General features: G+C 53.9%; 1 protein-coding gene across 5 annotated transcripts; it reads left to right on the top strand.

The window, feature by feature from the left end:
• The first annotated feature begins 505 nt into the window (after window positions 1–505).
• SMG5 (SMG5 nonsense mediated mRNA decay factor) lies at window positions 506–27071 on the top strand. Of its 5 annotated transcripts, none has more exons than XM_025997302.2 (22): window positions 506–864; window positions 5038–5136; window positions 5631–5754; window positions 6093–6249; window positions 8513–8602; window positions 9512–9601; window positions 10267–10345; window positions 12859–12984; window positions 13088–13156; window positions 13294–13502; window positions 14139–14276; window positions 14436–15020; window positions 16771–16946; window positions 17971–18046; window positions 18578–18753; window positions 19585–19743; window positions 23004–23063; window positions 23459–23618; window positions 24020–24110; window positions 24974–25048; window positions 25471–25609; window positions 25792–27071. In XM_025997302.2, exons 1-22 carry the CDS (start codon window positions 791–793, stop codon window positions 25873–25875), a joined length of 3036 nt encoding a protein of 1011 aa, XP_025853087.1. In that variant the 5' UTR covers window positions 506–790; the 3' UTR covers window positions 25876–27071. The 5 variants fall into 5 exon arrangements, with proteins under 5 accessions (XP_025853087.1, XP_072588618.1, XP_025853086.1 ...); XM_025997301.2 differs by lacking the exon at window positions 506–864 and adding an exon at window positions 1097–1541; XM_025997304.2 differs by lacking the exon at window positions 506–864 and adding an exon at window positions 1097–1697.
• Window positions 27072–27120: the final 49 nt, after the last annotated feature.

Genomic DNA, 27120 nt, shown 5'->3' with positions numbered 1-27120 from the left:
AATGTGAGAGTGGCTGCTCATCCCTGTGGGACCTCACCCCAGAAGCCACCTGAGCTTTGTGAGGGCGGGACAGTGTCTGGATTGCTGGTCCCTGCATCTCCAGAGCCCTGGAATGTGGCCAGGGGGCAGCAGGTGTTCCATGAATTTTGCTGGGCTGACCAGAGACACCAAGTGAAGTCCAGCCGCGGGAGCCCAGGGCCGCGGCGCCCTGCGAGGGTGAGCCTTACTCTTGCGTCCCACCTTTTCCAAGGAAACCTGCACATTCACGTTGTTCAAGTGATGGGGAAAAGGAAGAAGGGGAATCAGCAGTCATCTGAAAGAGATGCGGCTCCAGTGGGGGGCTGGGAAGGGTCGGAAGGATGGTCAAATTGCCACTGCAGAACAGAGGGAAAAGCCTCGCTCTGGGCTTTGGGCCCATCGGCAGCCACCCAGCACAGATTCAGCCCCACTGTCCGTCCCACGGCAGCTTTGTCAATAAAGTTTTTCGCAAGGACGTGGAAAAACCGGAAGGAGGCTGCGTTGCCCAGAGTTAGTTCTGGCAACTTCCCGGAGGGAAAACGAGCTTCGCGAGATTTGGTAACCTTCAGGCCACCGAGTCGCAGCTGGGCAGCTGCTATCGCGAGATTTGGCGGGCGGAGGAGGAGCTGTCGCAGGCAGCCGCCTCACAGCGATGGCGGCCGAGCAGGGCCGGCAGCGGCTGCGGCTCTGGCTCTGGCCGGACACGACAGTGGTGGCGGTAGCGGCGGGTGGCGGGGGCCTGTGACCGGGAGCCGCCCCGGACCCGGGCACCATGAGCCAAGGCCCCCCCCCAGGGGAGAGCAGCGAGCCCGAGGCGAAGGTCCTCCATACCAAGCGGCTTTACCGGTGAGTGGCCGGGGCGTGCGTGCGGCCGCCGGGGGAAGTGGGCGCCGCGGGGGCGGGACCGCGGCGGGCGGGGACGGGGTGCGGTAGGAGCGCGAGGGCGCGGCCGGGCGGCGAGCGGGGTCCGCGCGGTGGCGGGCCGGGGCCGAGGGCCGAGGGCCGAGGGCGGAGGGCGGCCGGGCGGCGGGGGGCGCACGTGGAGGAGGGCCTTGGCCGGGAGCCTGAGGCGGGCCCCGAGCTCTGCAGGCCGCGGAGGTGAGGATGCGGTCGCCGGCAAGGAGAACCTGGAAGGGAGAGGCGCTCCGAGTCCTCCAGGTCGCAGAGGGGAGCGCCCCGGATTACAGCCCGGAGAGCCGAGCGCTCCATGTGACCTTGGGCCTCGCTCTCCGCATCCTGGAGGGGTCAGGCTTCGGCTGGATACGCTCTGAAGTCTCTCTGGCTCCAGTTGTGGGGAATTTGAATGAAAAGAGAGGCTGAAGACGAGTCGTGTTGGCCTGGAAGGGCCACGAAGGGCATTGAGCCCGGAGCGTTCCCTAGGTCATGGGCGCCTATTTCAGGGCACCTGGACACTCCCGCTCTTGAGCCCTGCCTCCTCACAGCCTCATGACTACTGCATTCCCTGGCCAGGCAGCTTCCATTCCTGGTTTCTGGTTTCCGCAGCACCACTCACTGTCCTGCAGGTCCTGTCTTCACCCCTCATCTTGAGGCCCCTGTGCGCTCTCTCACCGGGGTTGGAGGATTTTTTATGCGGGGCTCCTGGACGGTGGGCTCTGGAAGTGGGGCAGAGTGGGGGTGAAGCATGAGACCAAGCTGAGGTTGCTGCTTTCCAGTAACTGGTAGGTTTTGAGTTCTTCATTTAGCTCAGGCTCTGTAGAACAGAGCCCTCAGAGCAGTGTGCCCCATTTTGGTAGTGAAAGAGTCAAGAGCATGTTGTCTTTTCCTCCCTAGAGTAGGCATCCTGCCGGCTTGGCCTTTGTAAATAAGAGGCAGAGGGGAGTATAGGCTCTTCCAAAAATAGAAAAGTGATCCAATCCAGCAGCCCCTGGGCGCCTACTGTAGGCTGCCCCAAGCCATCTCAGGGATCCTGAGAAGTCAGCTGTAAGTGGCATGTATGCCTCATCACGCTGCCGAATGTCAAGACTGCCTGTCAGTGTGGGCCCTGTCTTGTACTTGTCTCTAGCTTTTCATAATGGCCCTGGTTGTCCTTCTAATCCTTCTCACGGCTAGTTCTTTCTAAACCCACTACCCTTACGGGACTGATGGTCTTAAAGTGATGTGTGTGCACGTGTGGCTTACATGTGTGCATGTGGGTACCTCTGCCTGTGACTGTATGTTCTTGGCTTTGAGCAAGGCAGAAACGTAGGGCAGACAGCAGGTCTCCATTTTTATTGTTTATTAAAGCAGTGGTGATTGTTGGAAGGAACTGGGGAAGGAAGGTCTGATTTCTCTGCCCAAGATAAATCTGTTTTTATTATTATTATTTTTTTAAAGACTTTATTTATTCATGGGGGGGGGGGGTGCAGAGACAGGCAGAGGGAGACGCAGGCTCCATGCAGGGAACCCGACGTGGGACTCAATCCTGGGTCTCCAGGATCAGGCCCCAGGCCAAAGGCAGGCGCTAAACTGCTGAACCACCAGGGCTGCCCGATAAATGTGTTTTTATTTTTATTTATTTATTTATTTTAAAGATTTTATTTATTCATTCATGAGAGACAGAGAGAGAGAGGCAGGCTCCATGCAGGGAACCCAATGTGGGACTCGATCCCGGGTCTCCAGGATCGTGCCCTGGGCCGAAGGCAGGCCAAACTGCTGAGCCACCCAGGGATCCCCTAAATGTGTTTTTAGACTATGAAACTGTTACTAATAGCTTCATTAAATTTGGGAAATTCCCACAATCCGCTTACAGAAATGAGATTCTGAAATGTTTTAAGCCCCTCAGAAGAAAAGGCAGCAGTAGAAGGGGTGTTAGAAGGGCCACAAACACCAATTAATTAGGCCGATTAACTGTTTAAAAAAACATGTTTTTTGGGGTGCCTGTCTGGCTCAGGAGAGCATGCAACTCTTGACCTCAGGGTCATGAGTTCAAGCCCCACGTTGGGTGTAAAGATTACTTAAAAAAAAAAAAATTTGCAATTAGAACTTCCTAGGGGGGGAAAAAAAGAACTTCCTAGAGTAATGGTTTTTAACCTTTTTTGGATTCAGAACTAAGGAGAGCTCTAGAACTAGTCCATAGAGATGTATGCACACACTTCTGAGATCTGTCCACGGTACAGAAGTTAAAAAGCCCTGCCCTGGGGAACTAAGCTGGCATAGAGTAAAATCACTGATGGCTGTCAGACGGCCCTGGCATTGAGGGTCAGGCTGGCTGAAAGGCAGCCTAGAAGGCATCTGGAGAAATGCTAAGCTCTCAGCATTGCCTGTGAGAAGGCCTGGATTACCATCCTACCCCCTCATCTGGGTGCTGGTGGTCACTTTGCCCCATCCGGGCAGCTTTTGCCAGTATACCATCTGAGCCACCGCAGGCCCACTTTCCCTGCCATGGCCCACTTTCCCTGACCCAGGAGCCCATGTCTCAGTATTCTAAATTTTTTTTTTTAATTTTTTTTTATTTATGAGAGTCAGAGAGAGAGAGAGAGAGGCAGAGGGAGAAGCAGGCTCCATGCACCAGGAGCCCGATGTGGGATTCGATCCCAGGTCTCCAGGATTGCGCCCTGGGCCAAAGGCAGGCGCCGAACCGCTGCGCCACCCAGGGATCCCCCCATGTCTCAGTATTCTGAGACAATCAGATTGTTCAATCAACAATCAGATTGTTTTGAGAATCATCACTCCTCGCCTCCTCCTCCCCCACCTTCTTTTGGTTGCTTTTGTGTGCAGAGATATGTCTAAGCTTACTGTTCTCACAGCTGCTGTCTTCCTCTGGATTTTACCTTCTGGAGATGACACATACCTCTGGCACTTCTTAGCCATCCGTTGTAGTTTCCTTGGCTTTTTCTCTTTAGTGTCTGGAGTCTCCCCCTTAGCCTTATGACAAGAAAGATGGAGACTAATACTTGAATATTCCGCGTGTACAGGTACCTTTATGAGTGCTTTGTGTATTAGCTAATTTAATCCTTACAAAATAGGTGATATAATTACTCCCATTTTTTTTTCTTTAAATATTTTATTTATTTATTCATGAAAGACAGAGAGAGAGAGGCAGAGACACAGGCAGAGGGAGAAGCAGGCTCCATGCAGGGAGCCCAGTGCGGGACTTGTTCCCAGGTCTCTGGGATCAGGCCCTGGGCCAAAGGCAGGCGCCCAACCGCTGAGCCACCCAGGCGTCCCTATTACTCCTATTTTGTAGATGGGAAAACTGGGACATAAGGAAGTGAGATATTTTGCCCAGGACCCAGAGCCTCTCATATCAAAGAATCCGGAAGACCTTGTGACTACGCTGTACACAACTCAGGACCACCCCTGCCTCTCCCCCCACCCCCCGCCCTATTTCCCCCATACTCCACTAATTCAGAAGTAGACTTTATGCTAGGAATGCCTTTCCTTTATGCCAGAGACCATAAGCCCTTGTGCAGTAATTAATTCATGTCACTGTTATTTGTTGAAGGCTGCCATATGCCAGGGCCACATGGAAGTTCTTCTGTTCTATCCTCTGAGGCAGCTGCCCTTCCTGCCCCATTTTTAGGGACGGGGCAACTGAGGCTTGGAGAGCGTAGATAATTTGCCCAAAGTTACAGACTTAGACACACCAGGGGGCCAAAGCGTGGATTTTCTGGCATCAAGGTGGAGGCTCTTTCCATTAAGAGAGTCTAGCTTCTATATAAGCTTTCACTGCCGTGACACTGTGGACGTCTGAGGCGGGTTATTCATTGTGGTGGACTGTCCTGGGTATTGTGGGGTGTCTGGCAGCACCCACTAAATGCCAGTAGCAATTCTCCTTACCCCCTCAAACCCCTGCCACAAGTAGTGACAATCAGATGTCCCCTGGGGTCGGGGGCCCTTCATCAGGAGGGAGACTGTGTTCATCTTGTCTTGTGCGGCTCAGCCTGTAGCCTTCCCGTTCCCTGCCCCTAATTCTGTAGCTTCTCCTCTGGGATCAGTGCCTGTTCCCCCACTGCCCCCCCCTGCCCCGGCCTAAACATATGCATGACTCAGGGACTGTTTGCTTGTATTTCCCTCCAGGGCTGTGGTGGAGGCTGTGCATCGACTCGACCTCATCCTTTGCAACAAAACCGCTTATCAAGAAGTGTTTAAACCAGAGAACATTAGCCTGAGGAACAAGTAAGCTGGAGACTAAACCACAGATCTTTACAGTTTCTCTACCCTTCAAACCCTGTCGCATATAGACACATATTCTCTCTTACCTCCTGTACTCATGGTACAATAATGGGCTGTGAACTCTGGCTTTCCTAAGAGATGAAATGGGGACCCCTTGCTCTCTCTGCAGCTTCTGCATCTAACAGACTGGTGCCATGTGAATGGCATTGGAGTTAGGGGAGCTGGCCATGCCACGTAATGACAGGAAAGAAAAGTGGGATTAAAAGGCAGGAATAAGGAGAGAAGTGTATAGAGAAAAAAGATTATTGAAGCTTTTACTGCTCCTGCCTTTGTCCTTTGGGGCTCCCCCTGCTTTCCAGGACTGTTGTTTGTCCCAGGTTATGCAGACTGACCCTGGATTCTCCTGGGAAGTATAGGAATTTGTCGGTCAGGGTATTGGCAGATGCCTCCTTGCCCCATCAAGGCTGGTGAGTCTTTGGTGTTCCCCTGTACCTCAGGCTGCGTGAGCTCTGCGTCAAGCTTATGTTCCTGCACCCAGTAGACTATGGGAGAAAGGCTGAGGAGCTGCTGTGGAGAAAGGTGTACTACGAAGTTATTCAGCTTATCAAGACGAATAAGAAGGTAAGGGGAGGTCCTTGAAAAAAAAAATTTTTTTTTTTTGAGGTCCTTGATTTTGAGAAGAAATGTATCTAAAGAGGGAAGCTAAGAAAGGAAGAAAATAGGAAAGTAGACCAGGGTATGGTTGGAGTTAGAGGAGCCAAGGAGAAGCAAGGAGGGAGGAACAGGTCAGAGAGGTGGGTCTAAGGCTGTGTGGATAACTCGTGAGTGAGAGGAGATGTGGATGGAGTTCCAGAGCCAAGAACAGAAGTTCAGTTCCTCGTGAGAGGAACCGTGTTAGGGTGGGGTAACCGTCCTCTGAGCTTACTGCTTAGTAGGCGCTCTCCTTTCCCAATGCCCAGCACATCCACAGCCGGAGCACCTTGGAATGTGCCTACAGGACGCACCTGGTTGCTGGGATTGGCTTCTACCAGCATCTGCTGCTCTACATCCAGTCCCACTACCAGCTGGAGCTTCAGTGCTGCATCGACTGGACCCATGTTACTGATCCCCTCATAGGTCAGTGAAATCTGAAAGATGGGTTTGAGGAGCAAGTGGGCTTGAGGAGCAAGGAGGCTGACCACCTTCTTCCAGGTTCATATAGCTTGTGACCTAGCCAGGCAGAGAGGATTCTAGCAAGACCTCTGGAAGGTCCATAGACTTTGGGTTTATCCAGACAAGCACATGAGGTAGGGTGAAGATCTGAAGGAAAGAACAGTATCTGTTGGTTGGGACTGTAGATTGAGGAGGAGTTGGAGGGAGGGATGGAATGATCTAGAGCAGATCTGGCACTAGAGAATGGTATCAATAGCATTTGTTTTCTTGTAGTTAAATTTGGTTAGCACTGTTTTTTCTTCTTTTAAGTTTTTATTTACATAATTTCTTTCTTTCTTTTTTTCTTTTCTTTTTTTTTTTTTAAGATTTTATTTATTCATGAGAGAGGGAGAGAGGCAGAAACACAGGCAGGGGGAGAAGCAGGCTCCATGCAGGGAGCCCGATGCGGGACTCAATCCCGGGTCTCCAGGATCACGCCCTGAGCTGAAAGCAGATGCTCAACCACTGAGCCACCCAGACGTCCCTATTTACATAATTTCTGTGCTCAACATGGGGCTGCAACTCAAGACCCCAAGATCAGGAGCTGCCCACTCCCCTGACTGAACTAGCTGGGTGTCCCCAGTATTGTTTCTTTTAATTTCAGAGATGGTTTCCTGGTTTATTTTGCAAGTATTGAAAGTTTTAGAAATCTTTGGGGATTATGGACATTCCTTCACAATAGCTTTGGTCTCCATGTGGCTGCCTGAGGTGCCAGTGGCTGTGGTTGACCTCCTTCCCTCCTTGTCTGAGCCCCTGGCCCCTCATGCTCCTTCCCTTCCCTCATCTGAGCCCTCACCCTTGCCAGACCTCTGGGACCGAGCTTGTATCTGTGCCACCAGAAGGCGTTCTCTGGTGAGAAGCACAGCACTGCATTTGGTGCATTTACAAAACTTTGTTTACAAACAACATTTCAGGGGCACCTGGGTGGCTCAGTGGTTGAGTGTCTGCCTTTGGCTCAGGTCCCCAGGATCCTGGGATCAAGTCTTGCATCAGGCTCCCAGCATGGAAGCTGCTTCTCCCTCTGCCTATGTCTTTGCCTGTTTTTTTTTTTTTTTTTTTTTTTGCCTGTTTCTTTGTGTCTTTCATGAATAAGTAAATAATCTTAAAAAAAACACACACACAAAAAAAACCCCAACAATGTGACCAAAGACTGCCCTCCTAGACTTTATACATATGGCCAGAGAGGTCCGTACCCCCCCAAAAAAAGTGAAGAACCCTTATTTCAAAGAATCAGTTCCCCAAACTCAATTTTTCTCCTCATTGGTATTTTCTCATCCAGCCAACTAAGACATACTTATAAAAAACACTACGAGGGGCTTTTCAGGATGGGAATCGCATAGCCAGCTCAGTGGATGTGAGGTGGTGTGGACAAGAGGATGTGCTCTGGAGCCAGTCTGCCTTTTAAGTCCTGGCTGTGCTACTTACCTGCTGCATGACATTCTCCTTAACAGTCAGGTGGGAGTAGTCAGAGTGACTCCCTATGGGGTTGCTGTGAGGATCTGTTAAGTTGACACAGAACAACACTTAGACCAGTACCTGACATGTGGGGAAGCTGTCTCCCAAAGAGCTCAGGCTCTCTTAACTGAGGTTACAAAGCTGCTTGGTTGAAGGGAGAGCTGAGAGCTCAGCACATTGGTCTCTGGCCACACTGGTCCTCAGCAGGCATGGCATGCTCACCTGTCTTCTTCATGGGTGGATTCTCATAGGCAGCCTTCTCTGCAGGCCTCCTCTCCCAGGTGGAAGCCAGGAGCACCTACCTTGGCCTCTTCATTCATAGTCTATTCTTCCTATCTATCTATTCTATCCTAGGTTTCCCCTCTCTACCCAAACATTTCACCATTATGTGGGGAGCTTCTACGTAAGGCACCCAAGGCTGTCCTGACACTTGAGCTCCTCTTCCTCCTTTCTAGAAGCCTTCCTATGATGACCCATAGGAGTCATATTCACACTTTTAAGTCGCCTTCACCCATCCCCTCCAGTGCCTTTCTCTCCTGTGAATGACTGTTACCTGTGAGCTTCTGTCTCTACTTGTGTCCTGGATGCGTGTTTTTTTTTTTCTGCCCCATAACACAGTGTTTCAGGATGAGCCATGGATTCCTGATCTCCTTTCTCCACCTAGGAAAGGTGTTTCCCCATTGGTAGGGGGCTGGGGAATGGGCTTCTGAGTCTCTCTGTCTATTTTTCTCAGGATGCAAGAAGCCAGTGTCTGCGTCAGGGAAGGAGATGGACTGGGCACAGATGGCCTGCCACCGATGTCTCATGTACCTGGGGGATTTGTGTAAGGATCAGAACCTTTCATTTTCTGGTTTGGGCTCCAGGACAAGCAGTAAGCTGCTTCACTTGTTGGTACCACCTGGTATGTGATGAGAGAGCAGGAAGTAGTTTGGCCTCTGTAGCTTTTCCTCTCACTCAAATGATGTCCCCTCCTTACTGTTCCTCCATGAGCCAGGAAAGACCAGTGACTACGGAAGAAGGAAAATGAACTTTGAGAAAGTCTGGGTGATAACTTGGTGTCAAGAATGGATTAGGGAGATTTTACTTCGAAGATTTTCTCCTCCTTTGGGATTTGCTTTTCTGTTTATGGACTTCTAGAGGACTTGCAGTTAGGTCTCATGGAGGACTTCCTGCCTGACAAACGTTCCTCAGAATAGAGGAGTCCTCTTTTGCCTGCTGGCCCTTGCACGTCTGGTCCTGGTAGCACCCCTGGTCCTTTTGAGGCTGGTGGATGCCTCACCTTCTGTCTTCTGAGGCACCTTCCCTCCCTGCCCCCTGCGGTGCCCTCTTGAGCAGTGTGCACAGAGACAGCTAGCTGCTTCATGTGAGACTGACCAGGTGTTCTCAGTAATGTCTTCACTTCAGAGCCGAGCAGCTGTATTCTAGAACCCAATACCAGAGGTCTTCCCAAGTAGTTTGCTGCAGATCCCCTGCATTAGGAAGAGATAAGTAGGAGCCTATTTCAAAACACTAAATATTCTTCACATGTTGAAGCTGCCAGCAAGGAAGAGAGAGTTGAACAATTTTCCCATAGTCATTCAGAGTTAAGATTGTGCCAGAGGCCCAAGCAGTGTACCTCCTAGCTTAGGTATCTTCCCAGACTCTTGCTACAACTCCACCTGGTGGACTCCCAGATGAGGGGAGGCTTTTCTGAAACACGACATCATCAAGCTTCCTCTCTCCTCTCCTGCAGCACGATATCAGAATGAATTAGCTGGCGTAGACACTGAGCTGCTAGCTGAGAGATTTTACTACCAAGCCCTGTCTGTAGCTCCCCAGATCGGTAAGTGGCACCCCTGCTCGGGACTCCCTACACAGCAGCTTTTTCCAGGAGGAAGACAACGTTAAGAGGGCAAGCAGACTGCACTGGCTTCCCTGGATCCTCCCATGCTCAGTCCCGTGGTTGTGCGTACCCCTTTGGAACACACGCTCAAAACAAATGCAGAGTCTTGATGTAAGAAGGAGGGAGGCAGAGGGGAAAGAAGAGAAGGCAGCTCCCCTGTCCCTGGGGTCTCTGTAGAAAGAGGAAATTATCCTTCAGTTCTCTGCACAGGAGGCAGAGTGGGAGAACAGATGAGGCGCCATCACAGGGAGAGTTGGGGGTTAGGTTAGCTCCTAGCAGGAGAGCTCAGGGCTGAGAAGCCTTGCTGAGATAGAGGAGATGGCTCCATGGCATTCTGACAGAGAAGAGCCCCAGCTGCCATTGAAGGAATGGCACCCATTGGTGCTAAATTCCCTGGCAGGCCAGGGTGGAATCCGCTGATAAGAAGTGAGTCTGTAGTCAGTTTCCTGGGAAAATAGGGTTACAGTGCTCATTGCTGGAAACACAAGCGTCAGCTGCAGACCTGGCTGTTCTCCCCACAAATGTCCTAGTGCTTAGCAGGGGTTGCTCGTGGCAGCTTTGGATTAGTACTGTGGCTGCACGCTGCATGACCTCTCTCCCTCCAGGAATGCCCTTTAACCAGCTGGGCACCCTTGCAGGCAGCAAGTACTACAACGTGGAAGCCATGTACTGTTACCTGCGCTGGTGAGTGTCTTCCGGCTCTTTTCCCAGCCAGCTTTTGCGTCCGTGGGGCTCCTGCTTCGTTTTTTCTTTCCTGTCCCTTTCCTCGGCTCCAGGCTGAAACAAGGAGGCCAAGAGTGAGGGGTCCCTCCTGTTAGGGGCACCCTGATGCAGCCCTGCTGCTTGTTAAAGATCCACCTGAATTGGTAGGCACTCTGGCCGCCAACTGGCTGCCCATTGTCTTATGTAAAGTAAAGGATTGCCATCTTGAAGAAGGAAATAAATGTGATGGAGTTGATAAAATCTTATCAAGGCAGCGGCTAAACCAGAACTGCAGAACTGTTGAGTCTCAGTGTCTCAAGGTGACCATGGTGATGGTGTGGGAGGACCAGCTGAACTGCAAGGTGGCTCCCTGCTTCCCTGGTGCTGACACTCTGCTCAGAATGAGAAACCTCGGTTTCAGGACAGCTGAAGCTGACTGGGCTTAGGTCACCAAGTGCACGTGTGCCTGTTAGGCAGGCTGGGAACCACTGATTAGGTTATAGTTGGAAATGAGCTGCCTAGGCCCCAGCAGCTGCCACCTCATAGAGGCGGATGGCTCCACGAGAAGCTAGACATTTGCAGAAGACAATGCTGTGAATTAGGCTTCAAAGCAGAGGGAGTGGGGACGCCTGGGTGGCTCAGCGGTTGGGCGCCTGCCTTTGGCTCAGGTCGTAATCCCGGGATCCAGGTTCGAGTCCTGCATCGGGCTCCCTGCGAGGAGCCTGCTTCTCTCTCTGCCTGTGTTTCTGCCTCTCTCTCAGTCTGTCTCTCTCATGAATAAATAAATAAATCTTAAAAAAAGAAAAACAAAAAGTAGAGGGAGTAAACTGGTCTTCATAACTTTAGTGGTCACATGCTAAAGTGTAAAGTAAGATTCTGCCTTGTAATTCCATGTGCCGTGATCTGTGGTTCACCTGGTCCAGTAAACCTTTTCCCTTGAATCGGCACAGTGTTTTGCTCTTGCGGTGTCTGTCCCCTGCATTGGTACAGACTGGCTCCTGATGCTGCCGTTTCCATTCTTCAATATGGTTACCAGATTCACAGGCTTCCGTTGCCTCTTCTCCATTCCTCTCATGCCTTCCAGGGAATCCCCCCTTACTGGTCCTTGGTCCCTCATCACACTCATGACCATGATTTAGGTCACTTCCAAAGAGGGCTCAGCATATTCAGGTTTGGAGGTACCTGCTGAGGTCCTGCCCCGCTGTGCTAACGCATTCACATCTCATGTTCCTCATGTTCGTTGGTTAGGCATTTGAGTACGACTCATTTGGGCGGTTCAGTTCCCCCAGGGGCCATATCTAGAATCAGTCACTGGTTCCAGTGCCCTGGAGGGTTGGTATATCTGGAGCAAGGCTCATTTGGACCCCCTCCCACTCCACGTGGTCTCCTTTTCTTGAGAGACATGGATTGCTTACATGGTGGCTCAGTGCTCCCGACAGTGGATAATGACCTAAGAGATTTGTAAATAGAATCTGCCAGTCTCTTAAGGCCTGGGCCTAGAGATTGGCAGAGCCCCTTCTACAATATTCTGTTGGTCAGAGCAGTTGCACTGCATATAGTCCTTTCCCCATGGTCCCTGATATAAGAGGAGACATAGAACCCACTTCTGAATGGAAGGAGCGTCAAAGAATTTCTAGCTATCAGTCACTATAAACGTGTTTTTTTTTTTCTAATGTATTTTGCGTTTTGTAATGAAAAGAGTTTTTTCCAGAAAAGACATTACAAACAGTACAATATATACTGTTGACATCATAGGCTGCAGCAAGGCAGGCTGGCTTGGACCCTGCTCTAGCGTGCATTAGCTGTGGGGCCTGGGCAGGATTCCTGCTCTTCCAAGCTCCTCTTCCTCGTCTGAATGTGAGGATAGTCTCAGGGTGCAGTGCCTGGCACTCAGTGAGGCTCTCTGCACACACGGTATTCAAGGGAGTGTCATGTGGGTGACTGAAATTGTGTGTAAATAACCTCATATGTGGTCCCCTTGTTAAATGCTACTTGTTAACTGCTTTAGGACAAAGATAGCCTACTGTATTTCAGGGGTGGTGCCTAACTTAAGTGCGTAACAGAGTAAGAGCAATTATCGAACCATAGGTACTAAGGAAGCAAAGGCATCATTTTTCCTGTTTTTTTTTTTTAAAAGATTTATATTTTTATTTATGTGTTTGTTTATTTATTTATGATAGAGAGGCAGAGACACGGAAGGAGGGAGAAGCAGGCTCCATGCCGGGAGCCTGACATGGGACTCAATCCCGGGACTCCAGGATTGCTCCCTGGGCCAAAGGCAGGCGCCAAACCGCTGAGCCACCCAAGGATCCCCAGTTTTTCCTGTGTTTATCTGGAAGTTGTGTCTGTGTGTTTTATCAGGAAAGATGGCCTTCACTCTGAGTCTGTACATGGAAGCAAAGCTGGGGCAGCATACATTTGCTAGAAGCATTGTTCCCTAAAGCTCCAGCAGAGCGCCATCCCTGCTCTGTAGCTTACTGCTGTGTTTCTTTCAGCATCCAGTCGGAAGTGTCCTTCGAGGGGGCCTATGGGAATCTCAAGCGGCTGTATGACAAGGCAGCCAAAATGTACCACCAGCTGAAGAAGTGTGAGACTCGGAAACTTTCTCCCAGCAAGAAGCGGTGAGTAGGGCCTATGGGGCTGAGAGGGCTCTGCAACTGGGGCGCTAGGACCCAAGGGACTCTGGAGCCATTTGCCATTTACCTTGGGTTCCTCTCCTTCCAGCTGTAAAGACATCAAGAGGTTGCTGGTAAACTTCATGTACCTTCAAAGCCTCCTGCAGCCCAGGAGCAGGTAAGTGGAAGAGGGCAGGCCCTTGCCCTGCATCCTGCGAACCCTGTCCAGGGTGGCTTTCTCTGAAGTGTCCCTGGCTCCTTGTGCCTGCCGCAGGTGGCATCACTCACCTCCTTGTCACTCCTGCCCTTCTGCAGCCCGGTGGACTCAGAGCTGACCTCACTCTGCCAGTCAGTCCTGGAGGACTTCAATCTCTGCCTCTTCTACCTGCCATCCTCACCCAGCCTCAGCCTGGCCAGTGAGGGTGAAGAGGACTATGAAAGTGGCTATGCCTTCCTTCCAGACCTCCTCATCTTTCAGATGATCATCATTTGTCTCATGGGTGTGCATAGCTTGAAGAGAGCAGGTAACTCCCTGTGCCCTGCTTCCTGTCCCAGGATTCTGGGTTCCTCACTTCCCTTCCTGCAGCCCTTCCTTTGTGAACTTCCTCCCACAAAAAGTGCTTACACCATCTGTGTCACTGCTGGGCTCCTGATGAATGAACAAAGGCAACAACATATCTCCGCGCCTCCCCCCCGCCTGCAGCAGATCCATGTTGGCCACAACCCAGGCAGACAGGGGCATCAGGATAGTTAGCTGATGATCTACACAGAATTCACATTTTGCTGTTGCGGGTAGTTAGGCAGTGCTGCAGACCTCTATGGCAGAGGCACATGTGTGCAAGGTCAGGAGGGAGGGAGAGGCCGGGCTGGATGTGTGAGTGCTGGAGCTGTGAGGAAGAGCCTGTGTGGAGGCATCAGAACCAGGGAGGATGGCATGGGACAAGAGGGTATGCTCACCTGAGGACATGCAGAGTGAGCTGGCACATTGTAGATGACAAGATAACTGTGCAGAGACCTGAAAAGTCTTTTTACTTAGAAGAAGCTTTGAGAAGTAGGTGGGTTCTTGAAGAGGGGAAAACATGTGAGATGGGGCTGGAGCTAACGGCACCTGCTGCTCCTCTGAGCCCTGGGACCCTAACACCTGGCTTTCCTGGCTTTAGGGTCCAAACAGTACAGTGCAGCCATTGCATTTACCCTGGCCCTCTTCTCCCACCTCGTCAACCATGTCAATATACGGCTGCAGGCTGAGCTGGAGGAGGGTGAGAATCCCGTGCCGGCGTTCCAGAGCGATGGCACAGGTGCAGGCATGGGGGGATGCGACTGTGGCAAGGTCAGCCTGGGGCCTGGTGTTTGAGGAAGGGGAGTACAGGTGTGGCTGGGGTGGTGTTGAAGAGCAGCTTCCAGCTTCTGGGCTCCAGGTTGTCCCTAGGTCCCACCTGACTGTTCTCTTTGCACAGATGAGCCCTTGGAGAAGGAGGAGGCACCAGGCCCTGAGCCCCCTTCTGCAGCAACTCAAGCGACTGAGGTCAGAAAGAGCCGGAAGTTCTCTCGCCTCTCCTGCCTCCGCCGCCGCCGCCACCCACCCAAAGCTGGAGATGACAGTGACCTGAGTGAAGGCTTTGAATCAGACTCGAGCCATGATTCAGCCAGGGCTAGTGAGGGCTCAGACAGTGGCTCCGACAAGAGTCTCGAAGGTGGGGGAACAGCCTTTGATGCTGAGACAGACTCAGAAATGAACAGCCAAGAGTCCCGGTCAGACCTGGAAGACATTGAGGATGAGGAGGGTACTCGGTCCCCGGCCCTGGAGCCCCCTCGGCCCAGGTCAGAGGCTCCCGAGTCTCTCAATGGCCCACTGGGCCCCAGTGAGGCGAGCATTGCCAGCAATCTCCAGGCCATGTCCACGCAGATGTTCCAGACCAAGCGCTGCTTCCGACTGGCGCCCACCTTCAGCAATCTGCTCCTCCAGCCTTCCACTGAGCCCCACACTGTAGCCAACCGCAGGTCATGTGTCAATGGAGATGCAGACAAGCCTTCGGAACCAGGTATCTGGGCTTCTCTTCGTCCCACTCTAGTCCGTAGTTCCCTGCCATCACCCGAGAGGTGGCTTTCCTGTCTCTTCAAGTGCTTCCATGTCCACCCTCACTGCTTTCCATGTGGTCTGGGTTTCCCCATTCCTGCCCGTGTTCTTCCCCTTTTCACATCCTACCCTGCCCCGAAGGCATGGGGCTTCTGTCCCAACACAACCACTGCCACTGTCCCTTATCTCACCAGGGCTCTGGGACACTAAAGGGACTGGCACCCACTAGGACAGATGGGCAAAAGCGGGACCTCTCTCTTGAGGATCTTTCCTGCACAGGTTAACAGCAGCCAAGCCTGTTCTCTGCTGAGCGCTGGGCTGGACTGTTTCCGGGTATTGTTGAACTTTCACGGCAGTCTTGTGGAGGAAGAGTTCTCATCCCTTTTCTAAATGCCCCTTGCCACCAGCCTGTCGCGTGGCTAGTTCTTCTTGTCCTTTGGTTTTCTCTTTAAAATCACGTGGTCTGGGATTTTTCCAAGGTTAGATTTCTTTTGGGGGGGCTCTTGTAGCCTCTGCCCCCTCCACAGCTTCGAGGCCTTTCCCACTCAGGGGAAGTTGTCTATTGGCTTGTCTGTGTGAGCCCGTGGGGGGCAGGATAGTCTTGTTTTTGGTCTTTCCTTGGATCCTCAGTACCTAACACCGTGCCTGTACTGGGTGGGACAAAAGCACTGATGGGATAAAAGAAGCCAGGAAGCCAGTGTGCAGAGGTAGAGTGGCTCCATATTTGACCTGCTAGGTTGAAAAGCTAGGAGTTGAGGTTGTCTTTTTTTTTTTGTTTCGTTTTTTAGGTTTAATGTATTTATTTGAGAGAGAGAGAGGGAGTGTGCAGGAGTTGAGGGAGGAGCAGAGAGGGAGGGAGAGGGAGAGAGAATCCCAAGCCCTCTCCTTGCTGAGCATGGAGCTCAACATGGGGTTTGATCTCACTACCTTGAGATCATGACCTGAGCCAAAACCAAGAGTCAGACACTTAACAGAGTAAGCCACCCAGATATCCCAGGGGTGGTTTTTTTATTTCTGTATGCTTTTTCTCCCTCCCCAGCAGCTCCCTTCTGATTGTCTGCCCTGCCTTCTAGCACAGAGTAGGGCCTTTATAAACACCGGTTGAGAATAGCTGTAGGCCACCCTCACAAGTTAGCTTGAATCAGAAAGAACCATATTGTTTTATTTTTTTATTTTTTAGTAGCCTCCATGCCCAGCATGGAGCCCAGCGCAGGGCTTGAACTCATGACCCTGAGATCAAGACCTGAGTTGAGATCAAGAGTTGGATGCTCAGCTGATTGAGCTACCCAGGCACCCCAGAAAGAATTGTATTTTATTTTATTATTATTTTTTTTAAGATTTTATTTATTTATTCATGAGAGAGAGGGAGAGGCAGAGACACCGGCAGAGGGAGAAGCAGGCTCCGTGCAGGGAGCCTGATGTGGGACTCGATCCCAGGACTCCATGATCACGCGTTGGGCCGAAGGCAGGTGCCAAACCACTGAGCCACCCAGGGATCCCCAAGAATTTTATTTTAAAAGGCACCAGTCTCTTGGCTTGAAAGGAACCGGTTAACTGGCGTAGAAAGATTAGGCAGGGGTATTTAATGAGTTCCCCATCTTTCACCTCAGAACTCTGCTCCAGAGTGCAGGCAGGGCGATTGTGCCCTCCAGCTTGGGGCCGAAGCCCAATGCCACGTGCCTGCTGTTCATCCCAGCTCTGTCTCCCACTCCCAGCCTCCGAGGAGGGCTCCGAGTCGGAGGGCAGTGAATCTAGTGGGCACTCCTGTCGGAATGAGCGCAGTGTCCAGGAGAAGCTGCAAGTCCTGGCAGCCGAAGGCCTGCTTCCTGCCGTGAAGGTCTTCCTGGACTGGCTGCGGGCCAACCCTGACCTCATCGTTGTGTGTGCACAGGTGCGGCTCTGGGTGTTGGGGGACACAGCCTTGGGGGTGCTGGGAGGCCCAACAGGTGGCTCCATCCCGACAAGTTATTGTCAGGCACCTGCTTTGGGTGGGCCCTTATGCTTTTTACAGGGAAAGGATTAGATGTGATCTCTGCACTCCAGGAGCCTGTGGCCTGGCCTGGGGTACACATTCTGTGGACCAGGAAAGCAAGAGCTGCTTATTCCACTTTGTGTCCTGCACACCGGGCATAATGCCTAACGTGAGGAGTGGGACTGATGAAGGCGTATGTGTGAGGGCCAGCCTCCATCCTGATCCCAGAGTCCAGAAGGAAGAGGGGGCACTGGCGCCAGGGAGACAGAGTCCAGGGCAGCTTGATCTCCAGACAAGGCTGAGGTGTTGGGGCAGGAGAGCAATGGAGGATGCGGTGTCAGGCTGGCGCTACAGAGGCTGGTGGGGGTGGGGGCTTCTCTTCCCCTGGTTCAGTCTGTCTTGAGGGCTCTTCAGTTTTTATTCGGTGTCGCTTCATCCCAGGAGCACAGAGCTATGCTGTGAAGACCCCTCCCTTCTGGTCACCCTCTTTCTCAGATGAGAGTTGGGGTTAAGGCCAGGGACACCCTTGAGTGTGTGATGTGTGCCAGCAGCTGGTAACTCACTATCCTTAGTCAGAGGAAGTGGGGTCACAGCCCCACACAGATGTCCCAGGATGGGTACTTGTATGCTGAATGGTGGGGGGAAGCTGTCTCCAGCGCTCTAGTTTTTCCTACTCTCAAGATTCAGAGTGTCCTTCCTTTGGCCTCATAGCTTCTCCCATTATCCTGCTGCTGGTGACACAGTGCAGCTGGGCCTATGAGCCCCCTTCATGCCTCAGGGGACCGGCTCCCATTTTTCCAGGTCTCCTGTGAGCACCCCCTTTGCCTCTTTTGTTAGTTTTTCTCTCTGATTCCTCTAGGCCTGTGGCCATAGACATCCCCCACCCCTCAGGTGTCATGCTTTACTTGTTCCCCGCCATACTGAAGGTGTCCCCTCTCCACAGAGCTCTCAAAGTCTGTGGAATCGCCTGTCTGTGTTGCTGAACCTGTTGCCAGCTGCTGGTGAGCTCCAAGAGTCTGGTGAGTGAGTCTGCAGCACTGCCCCTGCTTCCCCTCTCCCTCAGTGGCCCCATGAAGCCCATCCCCCTCCTCTATAACCCAGCCTAGGGGGAAGGAGGTTAATGGGACTCACTGCCCAGCTACCCTGACACACAGCAGCCATTGTGGTTTCTGTGTCTCTGGTTTCCTCCAACACTGCCCCACTGTGGGCAGGTGGCCTGGCTGGCCAGGGAGTGTGCTCCCTGGGGAGGGCAGTGGGGCGGGCAGAAGTGGGGTGAGGGGAGCCTGGGAGCCAGCCTCAGGCACTGAGCATCCACCTCGGCCTCCAGAGCTCACCCCTCCTGCCACCTACAGCTGAACGTGCCCACCTTTCCCCACCTCTGGCCATACCTGAGAGGTGTGCATGTCCTTCTCCAGAGCTCTCCTGGTGTCCTTCTTGAGCCGTGTGGGATGGCCCTCCCTGTGTGTTCAGCTCCCTGTTCTCCAAAGGAAAGGGCTCTGTCTCTCTGGGGGCTCCCACAGGACAGGTGGTCTCACCTGTCTTCTCCCCAGGCCTGGCCCTGTGTCCCGAGGTCCAGGACCTACTTGAAGGTTGTGAACTGCCTGACCTGCCCTCCAGTCTGCTGCTCCCAGAGGACACGGCCCTTCGTAACCTGCCTCCCCTCCGGGCTGCCCATAGACGCTTCAACTTTGACACAGACCGGCCCCTGCTTAACGCTTTAGAGGAGGTGAGGATGGTATTTCTGATGCCACAGGCTCCATCATTAGGCTGGCCCAACAGCAGAGCAGGTGGCAGGCAGGCACCAGACAGGCAGTGTGTCCCAAGGCTGGGCTGGAGGGCTTCCCTCCGGGGCTGTTGCCCTTTGCTCTCCTCCTCACAGGATGCTCATCTGTAGGCACCTTGTTGTAGGATAGGCCTTCCTCCATAATGTCCACCTTCTGCAGCGGGTGATATGGGGAGCTGTTATCATGCTGTTTCCCACTCTGCCCAGCATGGTGTGAGCTGGACAGGAAGCTGTCAGAGAGAGAGAGCTGGAAGGGAAAGTGCTACCCCCTAGGTAAGTCCCCTTTGCGTCTGCATCAGCGCTCAGGCTGTCTGGGGACGGCAGGGCAAGCCAAGCACACAGGCCTCCCAGCACCCTCGCCAGCATGCACACAGGTCTCTTGTGTGCTCCTCTCCAGCCAGAGGACCTTGGATTTAGCTTGTTTCATGTTTTAGGGTTCTAGAGAAGATTTTTGTTTGGTGGGGAAGAATTGTTCTGCCAACCAAAAGAATAGATTGGAAATGTTGATCTATTTCAGTTCCCTTGTTTTTACACGTGAGACTGAGGGAGGTGGCATTAGTGCCCAGCCCTGCTGGTTCGCCAGTCCTGCCTGCAATCTCCTTTCCTGGCCACCTGAGGCTCTGGGTCTCAACACCCCCTTCCACTTCACAGACCAAAGGCCTTTCCAAAGAGCCCCTGCTGCTGAGGCAGCAGTGCGCGTGGGCCAGGTGCGCGTGGGCCAGGTGTGGTGCGGTGGGCAGGGTGGGTCTGACTGGCTCCTGTGTCCCCTCACAGTCAGTCGTGCGCATCTGCTGCATCCGCAGCTTTGGCCACTTCATCGCCCACCTGCAGGGCAGCATCCTGCAGTTCAGCGCAGAGGCTGGCATCTTTGTCAGCATCGCCCAGTCTGAGCAGGAGGGTGTGCTGCAGCAGGCCCAGGCGCAGTTCCGTATGGTGAGTCGTCCTGCCCCCCACCCCCTGCTCCGCTCCTGCCCCCTGGGCTCACTGCCACACCCAGGGCCCTTGATGGAAGAACATGGTGAGTGGGGGTTTGGGGACGGGCCTTGAGCGGTGCTTTGAGTAGAGGCAGCATGGCACCAGGCCTGTGTCCAGACTGCCTGGCTTGAGGGCCATCTCTGTCCCCTGCTTGTCTTAGCTCAGCAGGTTACTTGACCTTGCCAAGTCTGTTTCCGTACTAGTTATGTGGCACTGGCAGAGTTGGCTTCACAGGGTGGTTGTGACCATAGAGTGACAGCGCATCTCGGGCACCTGGCGTGCTTGGTAGGTGCACCCGGCCCTTCCTCTTTAGGGATGGAGACTGAGGGTAGAGTGAGTGGCAGGATCAGGGTATTACATGCATGTCATGCAGGACCCCTCCTACCTCCAGGAGCCCCAAAGAGTAGGAAGTGTTTGAGTTCCCTCTTCCCCAACGTCCACTCCCGAAACACTGAGAGTGTGCGCTATGCCAGACCCATCTGTACCATAGGCAGCGAACAAGGTAGCCCAGATTCTGCGGTGGGGCCTGTCTGGCCCGGGGTGTGCTGTCTGCATTGGGCTGGGTGACACTACATTTTGGCGGGTGGTGTGTGGCGCCGAAGCTCAGCCCACACTGTCTCAGCAAGCCTCAGGGCTTCCGAAGCCAGTCTCCTCCCAGCAGACACGGGCCTTCCCACCTTCCTGAGCACCCTCTTCCTGCAGACATCTCGCTTGGGTGGGAAGGGCACAGGCTCCCCCAGAAACGCCCTTCTTTGCAGTCTTAAAAGCAAGTGCATTTTGTTAAAAAACAAATCTTTCGTATTAAGGTTTTTGTTGTTTTGTGGAGGAAAACACTAATTACAAAGATAATCGTGGGGAAATTACACAGCTTTTAAAAATGTTAGTTTTTGCAGGTATTTCCTTTAGTTTGAAACTCTAAGACTCTTCCAGGGGATAGGGGAGACCTGAAAGCCCCCATCACATGGTACTGGACACCAAGGTGACATCGCCTGCCGATGCCCCTATTCTGCCCTTATTCTGCCAAGAGGCAGATGTCCATCCTAAGGGCTTAGCCCTTAGGAACAGCATGGCTGTCATCATAGTGACATCTGCCATCATGTATCAAGAGCTCTCTATGCCAAACCTGGTTTGCCCATGACAGCTTATTCACCCTTGGGCACAGCTCTGGGAAGTGGGTGCTTGCCCTCTCCTGCACTAGACAGGGGCACAGAGCCACCGAAGAGGAATGGGCTGTGGGATTGGGCAGGCTAGCTCTTCTAAGCTGCTGTGGGGCACAGTTGGTCTACAGGCCCGGTGGCTGCCGGGGGCCACTGCTCCTGCTCCAGGATGCTTCTGCCCTGGGGAGGGACCTGTCTTGCCTGTGGTCCCTTGGGTTTCTTGTGAGGAACACAGAGGCCCACGTCTCTGAGCTGGTAGACCAGTGATGCAGAGCCTGAGGTTGGTGTGGTTCTCTCTCTTCCTGGATCCAGAGGGATGCCTACTCCCCCTGGCAGAGGGGCTTCACAATTCTAATTCCAGACTAAAAGGCCATTCCCTGGACTTGATTTCTGCAGTGAGAGTGCTCCCTGTCCCTGCCAGTCTCCCAACGGGGCCTGTGAAGAAATGGCCTCAGGTTCTGCTCATGTGCCTCACTCTCCTTCCTGCACCCATGTTTCTCCAGGGGGACATTCTAGGCATTTTGGACAGGGCTGTTCTGTCCTGCAGGACTCTGCAGGGGCATAGGTGGATCTTGCACAGCTGTAGTAATTGTTACAATGAAGACAATAGGAAAGCTGCAGTACTATTAACCACGGACTTTATTCAAATGTCACTAGATTTTCCACTAACATTTTTTTAATTTTTTAAAAAGACTTTATTTCTTTATTAGAGATAATGAGTAGGGGATGGGGGGAGAGGGAGAACCAGATTCCCCGGTGAGGAAGGAACCTGAGGTGAGGCTTGATCCTGGGACCCCAAGATCACAGCCTGAAACAAAGGCAGACAGACACTCAACCCCTAAGCCACCTAGGTGCCCCAAGACTTCACCTACTGAGCCATCAAGGCACTCATTAATGTCTCTTTTCTTTCCCAGGCTCCCACATTGTGTTGGGTTGTGTGTCTCTTTGGTCTGTGATAGTTCCTCAGTCTTTTCCTTTCATGACCTTGACACTTCTGAGGAGTATCTGGGCAGTTAATTTGTAGGGTGTTGCTCAACCTGGCTTTGTCCAGACATGTCTTAGCCCCGTGTGTTCATGGTTAGGATGAGATTATACATTTGAGGTGAATGTTGTAAAGCACTGCTCTGAGGATGTCACTTTGCTCATCAAAGAACCTTCAGTGTTCCCCTCACCCTGGTCTTTAGGTCTCCATTCTTAACATCATCTTTAGACCATGTTAGGGAATTGGGGTGTCATCCAGAAGACAGCAAAAAACCATCAGAGGACTTTTAGTCAGGGCCACGATGGACACCAGATGGTATTTCCAAGATGGCTTTGGTTGCAGGCAGGAAAAGTGGCTTGGGATAGAGGCAGGGACCAGGGAAGGGGAAGTTGTCATCGTCGAGATGGGAGGAAGCAGCTGAGACGGGCGGTGGGGGGGGTGGGCAACAGAGACAAAGGGGAGCAGAAGTATGTGAGCGATGCAGTTGCGATGCAATTGGCAGGACTGGGAAGCAGTAACTTTGGGAGCTGAGAGGGAACAGTCACAGCCAGCTCAGCCTCCTCCCTGGGCAGACAGTAGCTGGTTTCCTGAGTCAGGGATCACCAGAAGGGGGGCAGCACGTTTTGAACAGAGGGGGCTGTCTGGGCTGGAGATGCTGATTTGGAGGAAGTTGGCAAGTGGATGGTGATAGAAGGTGGGGTGTGTGAGGACAGCAGCCCTGTAGGGCAAGTGGGTCAGATAGAGCAGAGGGGCAGAGATGGAAGCCTGATATGTAGCCAGGCGCCGCCCTTTGTGGGGACCATGCACAGCTGGCTGCTCCCTCACGTGGGCACCTGGGCTGGCCAAAGCTTGGGTGTGTGGGTCCCAGAAGTCGATCTCCGCCAGAGGAGTGGTTTTTCCCCCTAGAGCCTCCCTGTCCTTCACTTAGGAGCAAGAGAGCTGACTTCGTGTGAAGGCTTCTTGTTTCAGACCTTGGGAATTCCTGCTGGATGATGCTCTGTTAACAAGCTCTTGATCAGTGGGCAGGGGAGTACAGCCCAGCTCCTGGTCCTAAGTTTAGCACGTGTTTCGCCTCCTAGGCTCAGGAAGAGGCCCGTCGGAACAGGCTGATGAGAGACATGGCCCAGCTGCGACTTCAGGTAGGTGGGTTGGGGCCCAGCTGCTCCTGTTCATGATCGGGGCATTGGCCAGACCCCATAGGCCCACCATCCCATCCAGCCGCTCCCTGCTGTCTGTTCTGCCTCCCCTGCCCCATCCCCCCCCGCCAAGCTCTGTTCCATTTCACCCCTCCACGGCGACCTTTGTTTTAACCAGATCACCTCCCAGACCACCTTCTCCTGCTCATTTCCGATCTGAGCCTTGAGGGCCCCTTTCTGCCCTCAATGCTGTCTCTTCTTTCATCTCCCTTTGCTCCAAGACCCTTGGCACAAGGAGCACCCTGTCCCCCTTGGCAGCAGGAGATGCCCCACAAGAGCCCCCTTGGGTTCCATGCTTCCCACCCGGCTGCAGGGCCCACTCTGCCCTCTGTCCCCAGCTCGAGGTCTCTCAGCTGGAAGGGAGCTTGCAGCAGCCCAAGGCCCAGTCAGCAATGTCTCCCTACCTCGTCCCGGACACCCAGGCCCTCTGCCACCACCTCCCGGTCATCCGCCAGCTGGCCACCAGCGGCCGCTTCATTGTCATCATCCCAAGGACAGGTAGGCTTACTGCAGAGGTAGGGGGAAAGGGTATGGCTAAGAGACTTCAGGCTTGAGATCAAGAGGCCCTAGTTGGGGGGGGGGGGGGCAGTTTACACACAGTGGCCTTGGTCGCTGCCACCTTTGTGAAGCTCAGTCACCTCCTCTGTGCAATGCATGTGACAGTCTCTGTTTAAGCTCACAAGATGGGAGGAAACAGGAGAGGAAAACCTAAGTGAACACACGTGGTAAATTGCCAGGTACGTTGTTCACAGGCAGTCATACTCTGGAAGAGCGCGGGGAGCCCCGCAGGATCCTGCAGTGTGTACTAGATAGAGCTCAGCCGCTTCCTGTGGAGCCTCAGGCCACAGGAGCGGGAGCTCACCTCTTTTGTCCTTCCCCACCCCCACCTTGTCTGCCAGTGATTGATGGCCTGGATTTGCTGAAGAAGGAACACCCAGGGGCCCGGGATGGGATCCGATACCTGGAGGCAGAGTTTAAGAAAGGAAACAGGTGAGTGTGGGCCTGGCTGGGCCTCTCCTGAGCCCTGTGTCACGCTCCTAGACAACAGATGCTTATTTGTTCTTTGGTCCCTGTGGGTCAGACACAGGCTTGCACTCCCTGCGTACTGCCTGGAGGGGGAGGTCCAGAGCCTTGATCATGGGCCAGGGTCTCAGGTGTGGATGGAGAGTAGTTAGAGGGCCTGAGCCCTGTGAGGGAGCATTGCCCAGCTGTCTCTTTGACTCTGGGCAGATCAGCATCACCGGGGAGATGGGAGCAGATCCCCCAGCTCTAGGCTCCTTTGTGGGAGATTTTCCTGTGTTTGGGTCTGCCCAGTGATCAAATATACTAGGGTGAGAGTGCCTTCACCAGGCCAGCTCTCCTCCCATTGCAGCCATTGGGGATTGGCAGGTGGCAGCATGTAGGTGCTCAGGCCAGCACAGGCCCTCCCTTCTGGGCGTTGGGGCTGGAAGAGCACCAGGCAGTGGGTGCAGAAGAGGGAGAAGCTGGCACCTTCCCCTGCTCCCCCACTGCATCTGCTCTGCTGGCCAGGAAGCTGCACAAAGCCTGCTTGTTCGGACCTTGTCTCCAGAAGCCCTGACTTGAAAAGCATCTGCTACTCCTCCCTCCCCAGCTCCTCCCCCTGGAGGAACCAAAGGAACGATGTTATCAGGAGGAAAAGCGAGCTGGGCTCACTGGCCAGGAAGCTCCTTTGAAATGGCTCCAAAGAGAGCTGTGATGGGAGAGGTGCCCCTACCCTGCCCATAAGACGGGGGCCCCCTCCCCTGGGCCACAGTGAGGTGCTTTGTGTAAGGTGCTGCCCTCCTCAACCCCCAACCCCCACCTGTACTCTGCTGCCTCCTCCTCCTCTGCAGGTACATTCGCTGCCAGAAAGAAGTAGGAAAGAGCTTTGAGCGGCATAAGCTGAAGAGGCAGGATGCAGATGCCTGGTAAAACTTGAGCCCCATGCTCCCAGAACCTCAGAGAGGCTGCCTACCTTGCTCCTCTGCAGGCACTCCCCAGGCCAGGGAGTGCTGCAGCAGAGAGCAGACCAGCCTGGGGCCTCACTTAGCCCACCGGGGGCCTCCTGCACGTGTCCCTGAAGAGGGAGTGAGAAGTGACCGCAGCCCTAGAACCCCTGTGGCCCTGAGATGCTTGGGCTTGGTGTCCTCATTCCAAGTACCTTTGCCCAGTCCCCTGCAGGACACATCCTCCAGTACCAGCTTCCAGAACTACTGCCCCTGGCTGCCTGGTTTCTCCTGCTCTGTCTCCTGGTCCCCTCCCTGTCCCCAGCTTCCCCTGTGCCCTGGGGTTCCTGGTGTCCACGGTGTGCTTAATGCTGGGGGTTGGCCTACCTCCTCTTCCCTTCCAGGACGCTCTATAAGATCCTGGACAGCTGCAAACAGTTGACTTTGGCCCAGGGGGCAGGCGAGGAGGACCCAAGCGGCATGGTGACCATCGTCACAGGCTTTCCACTGGACAACCCCAGTGCGCTCTCAGGCCCCATGCAGGTAAGTCCAGGCAGTGGGGGACGGGGATGAACCAGGGAGAGGTGCCAAAGCAGCCTCCCTCCTTAGACCACTCCATATAGTTGCTTTTCCTTCTTCCACCATCCCTTCCCCAGCCTCAGAATGGGTCCCAGAGTTTAGGAAGTCAGGCCCTCCCCCAACAGCTCCCCCTCCCCCTTCCACAGGCAGCCCTGCAGGCCGCTACGCATGCCAGTGTGGACATCAAGAATGTTCTGGACTTCTACAAGCAGTGGAAGGAGATTGGTTGAGATGGACCCCCCCAGGCCCTGCAGTGGGGCTGCATCCAGATCTCTCCTGCCCTCCCTGGCAGCCAGGACCACCACCTGTAGTCACCCCACCACACACAGAAGCACGCACGCAGGAAGGAAGCCCAGCTGCACGCAGGCCGCAGGGAGGGCCCCAGGAGCTGCAGGGAAGGCCCCTAAACCCCTGGGAGGGCGGGTCCCCCTGTTGCGAAGATGACATCAGGAGAGTGAGGGAAGTGCTTGGAGCAGGAGAGGCATGTGGGCCTCCCGCCCGCCCTCCTGCCTCAGTGCCCCCACCCCCACTGCTGCTGTCCCTATGGGCAGGTGGCTGGCATGGGAGTCTGTCTCATTGGAGCAGTGTGTGGACCTCTGAGGGGAAGGGACAGAAGGGCCCCTCTTCCTCCCAAGACACGGCGGTGGGCGCTAGGGGAAGAACTGGGTACCAGAAGACGTCTGGGTGGTCCTCTGCAGTCCCTTCCCTTCGAGGACCTCCCGTTGTCCTCTCCATGCAGGTGGGACAGCTCTGGAGCCTTGGGGACTCTGGAAGGAGAGGGCCTGGGAGTGGGGCCAGGGCGTGACCCCTCCTGCTGCCCCACTTGTGCTTTCTGTCTCCAGTCTCCATCTGCCCAGCTCAGTGAGCCCAGCCATCAGTGGCCATCTGGCCCACGTGCCAGCCAGGGTTCCTGTACCCACAGCCCCACGGCCATGGTACCTGGAAGAGAAGGGGGTACAGTGTGAGGCCAGCAGCCCCCTCCCTGGGGGAGGCCTGCATTGAGGTGGGCAGCAAAAAGGAGAGCCCCTGAGAGCTGCCCCATCAGGGGTCTGCTGTCCCTGTGGGGCTGAGCATGGGGCAAGCTTGGGCAAGTGGCAAGGGGAACAAGCCGAGATCATGAATAGCTCAGGGCAGTGGGCAGAGTGGCCGGCGCAGGCGCTTTGGGGGGCTCTGGCCAGGAAGCCTCAGCCCCTTACCCTAGGGCCGGCCAGGAGCTTAGCCAGGGGGCCGGGGTTCCTGGCTCTGCTGCCCCCTTCCTCAGCACTAGCCTGGCTTCCCAGGCTATTCTTGGAGGAGAGTGAGCTTCCTGCCTCCTTCCTCTAAGACAGTCTGGGACAACCTGGGGCGGGGTGGGGTGACCCCCATGCCCAGTCCGTGGCAGAAACTGAGACTAAAGCATCACTTAATAAAGACCCCTCGAAGCCCACTCCCTGTCTCCTGGTGCTGTTCTGTACAGTCGTGTTGGGATGTTGGTG

This window comes from Vulpes vulpes, chromosome 13 (assembly GCF_048418805.1).
Source record: "Vulpes vulpes isolate BD-2025 chromosome 13, VulVul3, whole genome shotgun sequence".
Lineage (NCBI taxonomy): Eukaryota > Metazoa > Chordata > Mammalia > Carnivora > Canidae > Vulpes > Vulpes vulpes.
This window is presented reverse-complemented; position numbering and strand designations above follow the sequence as displayed.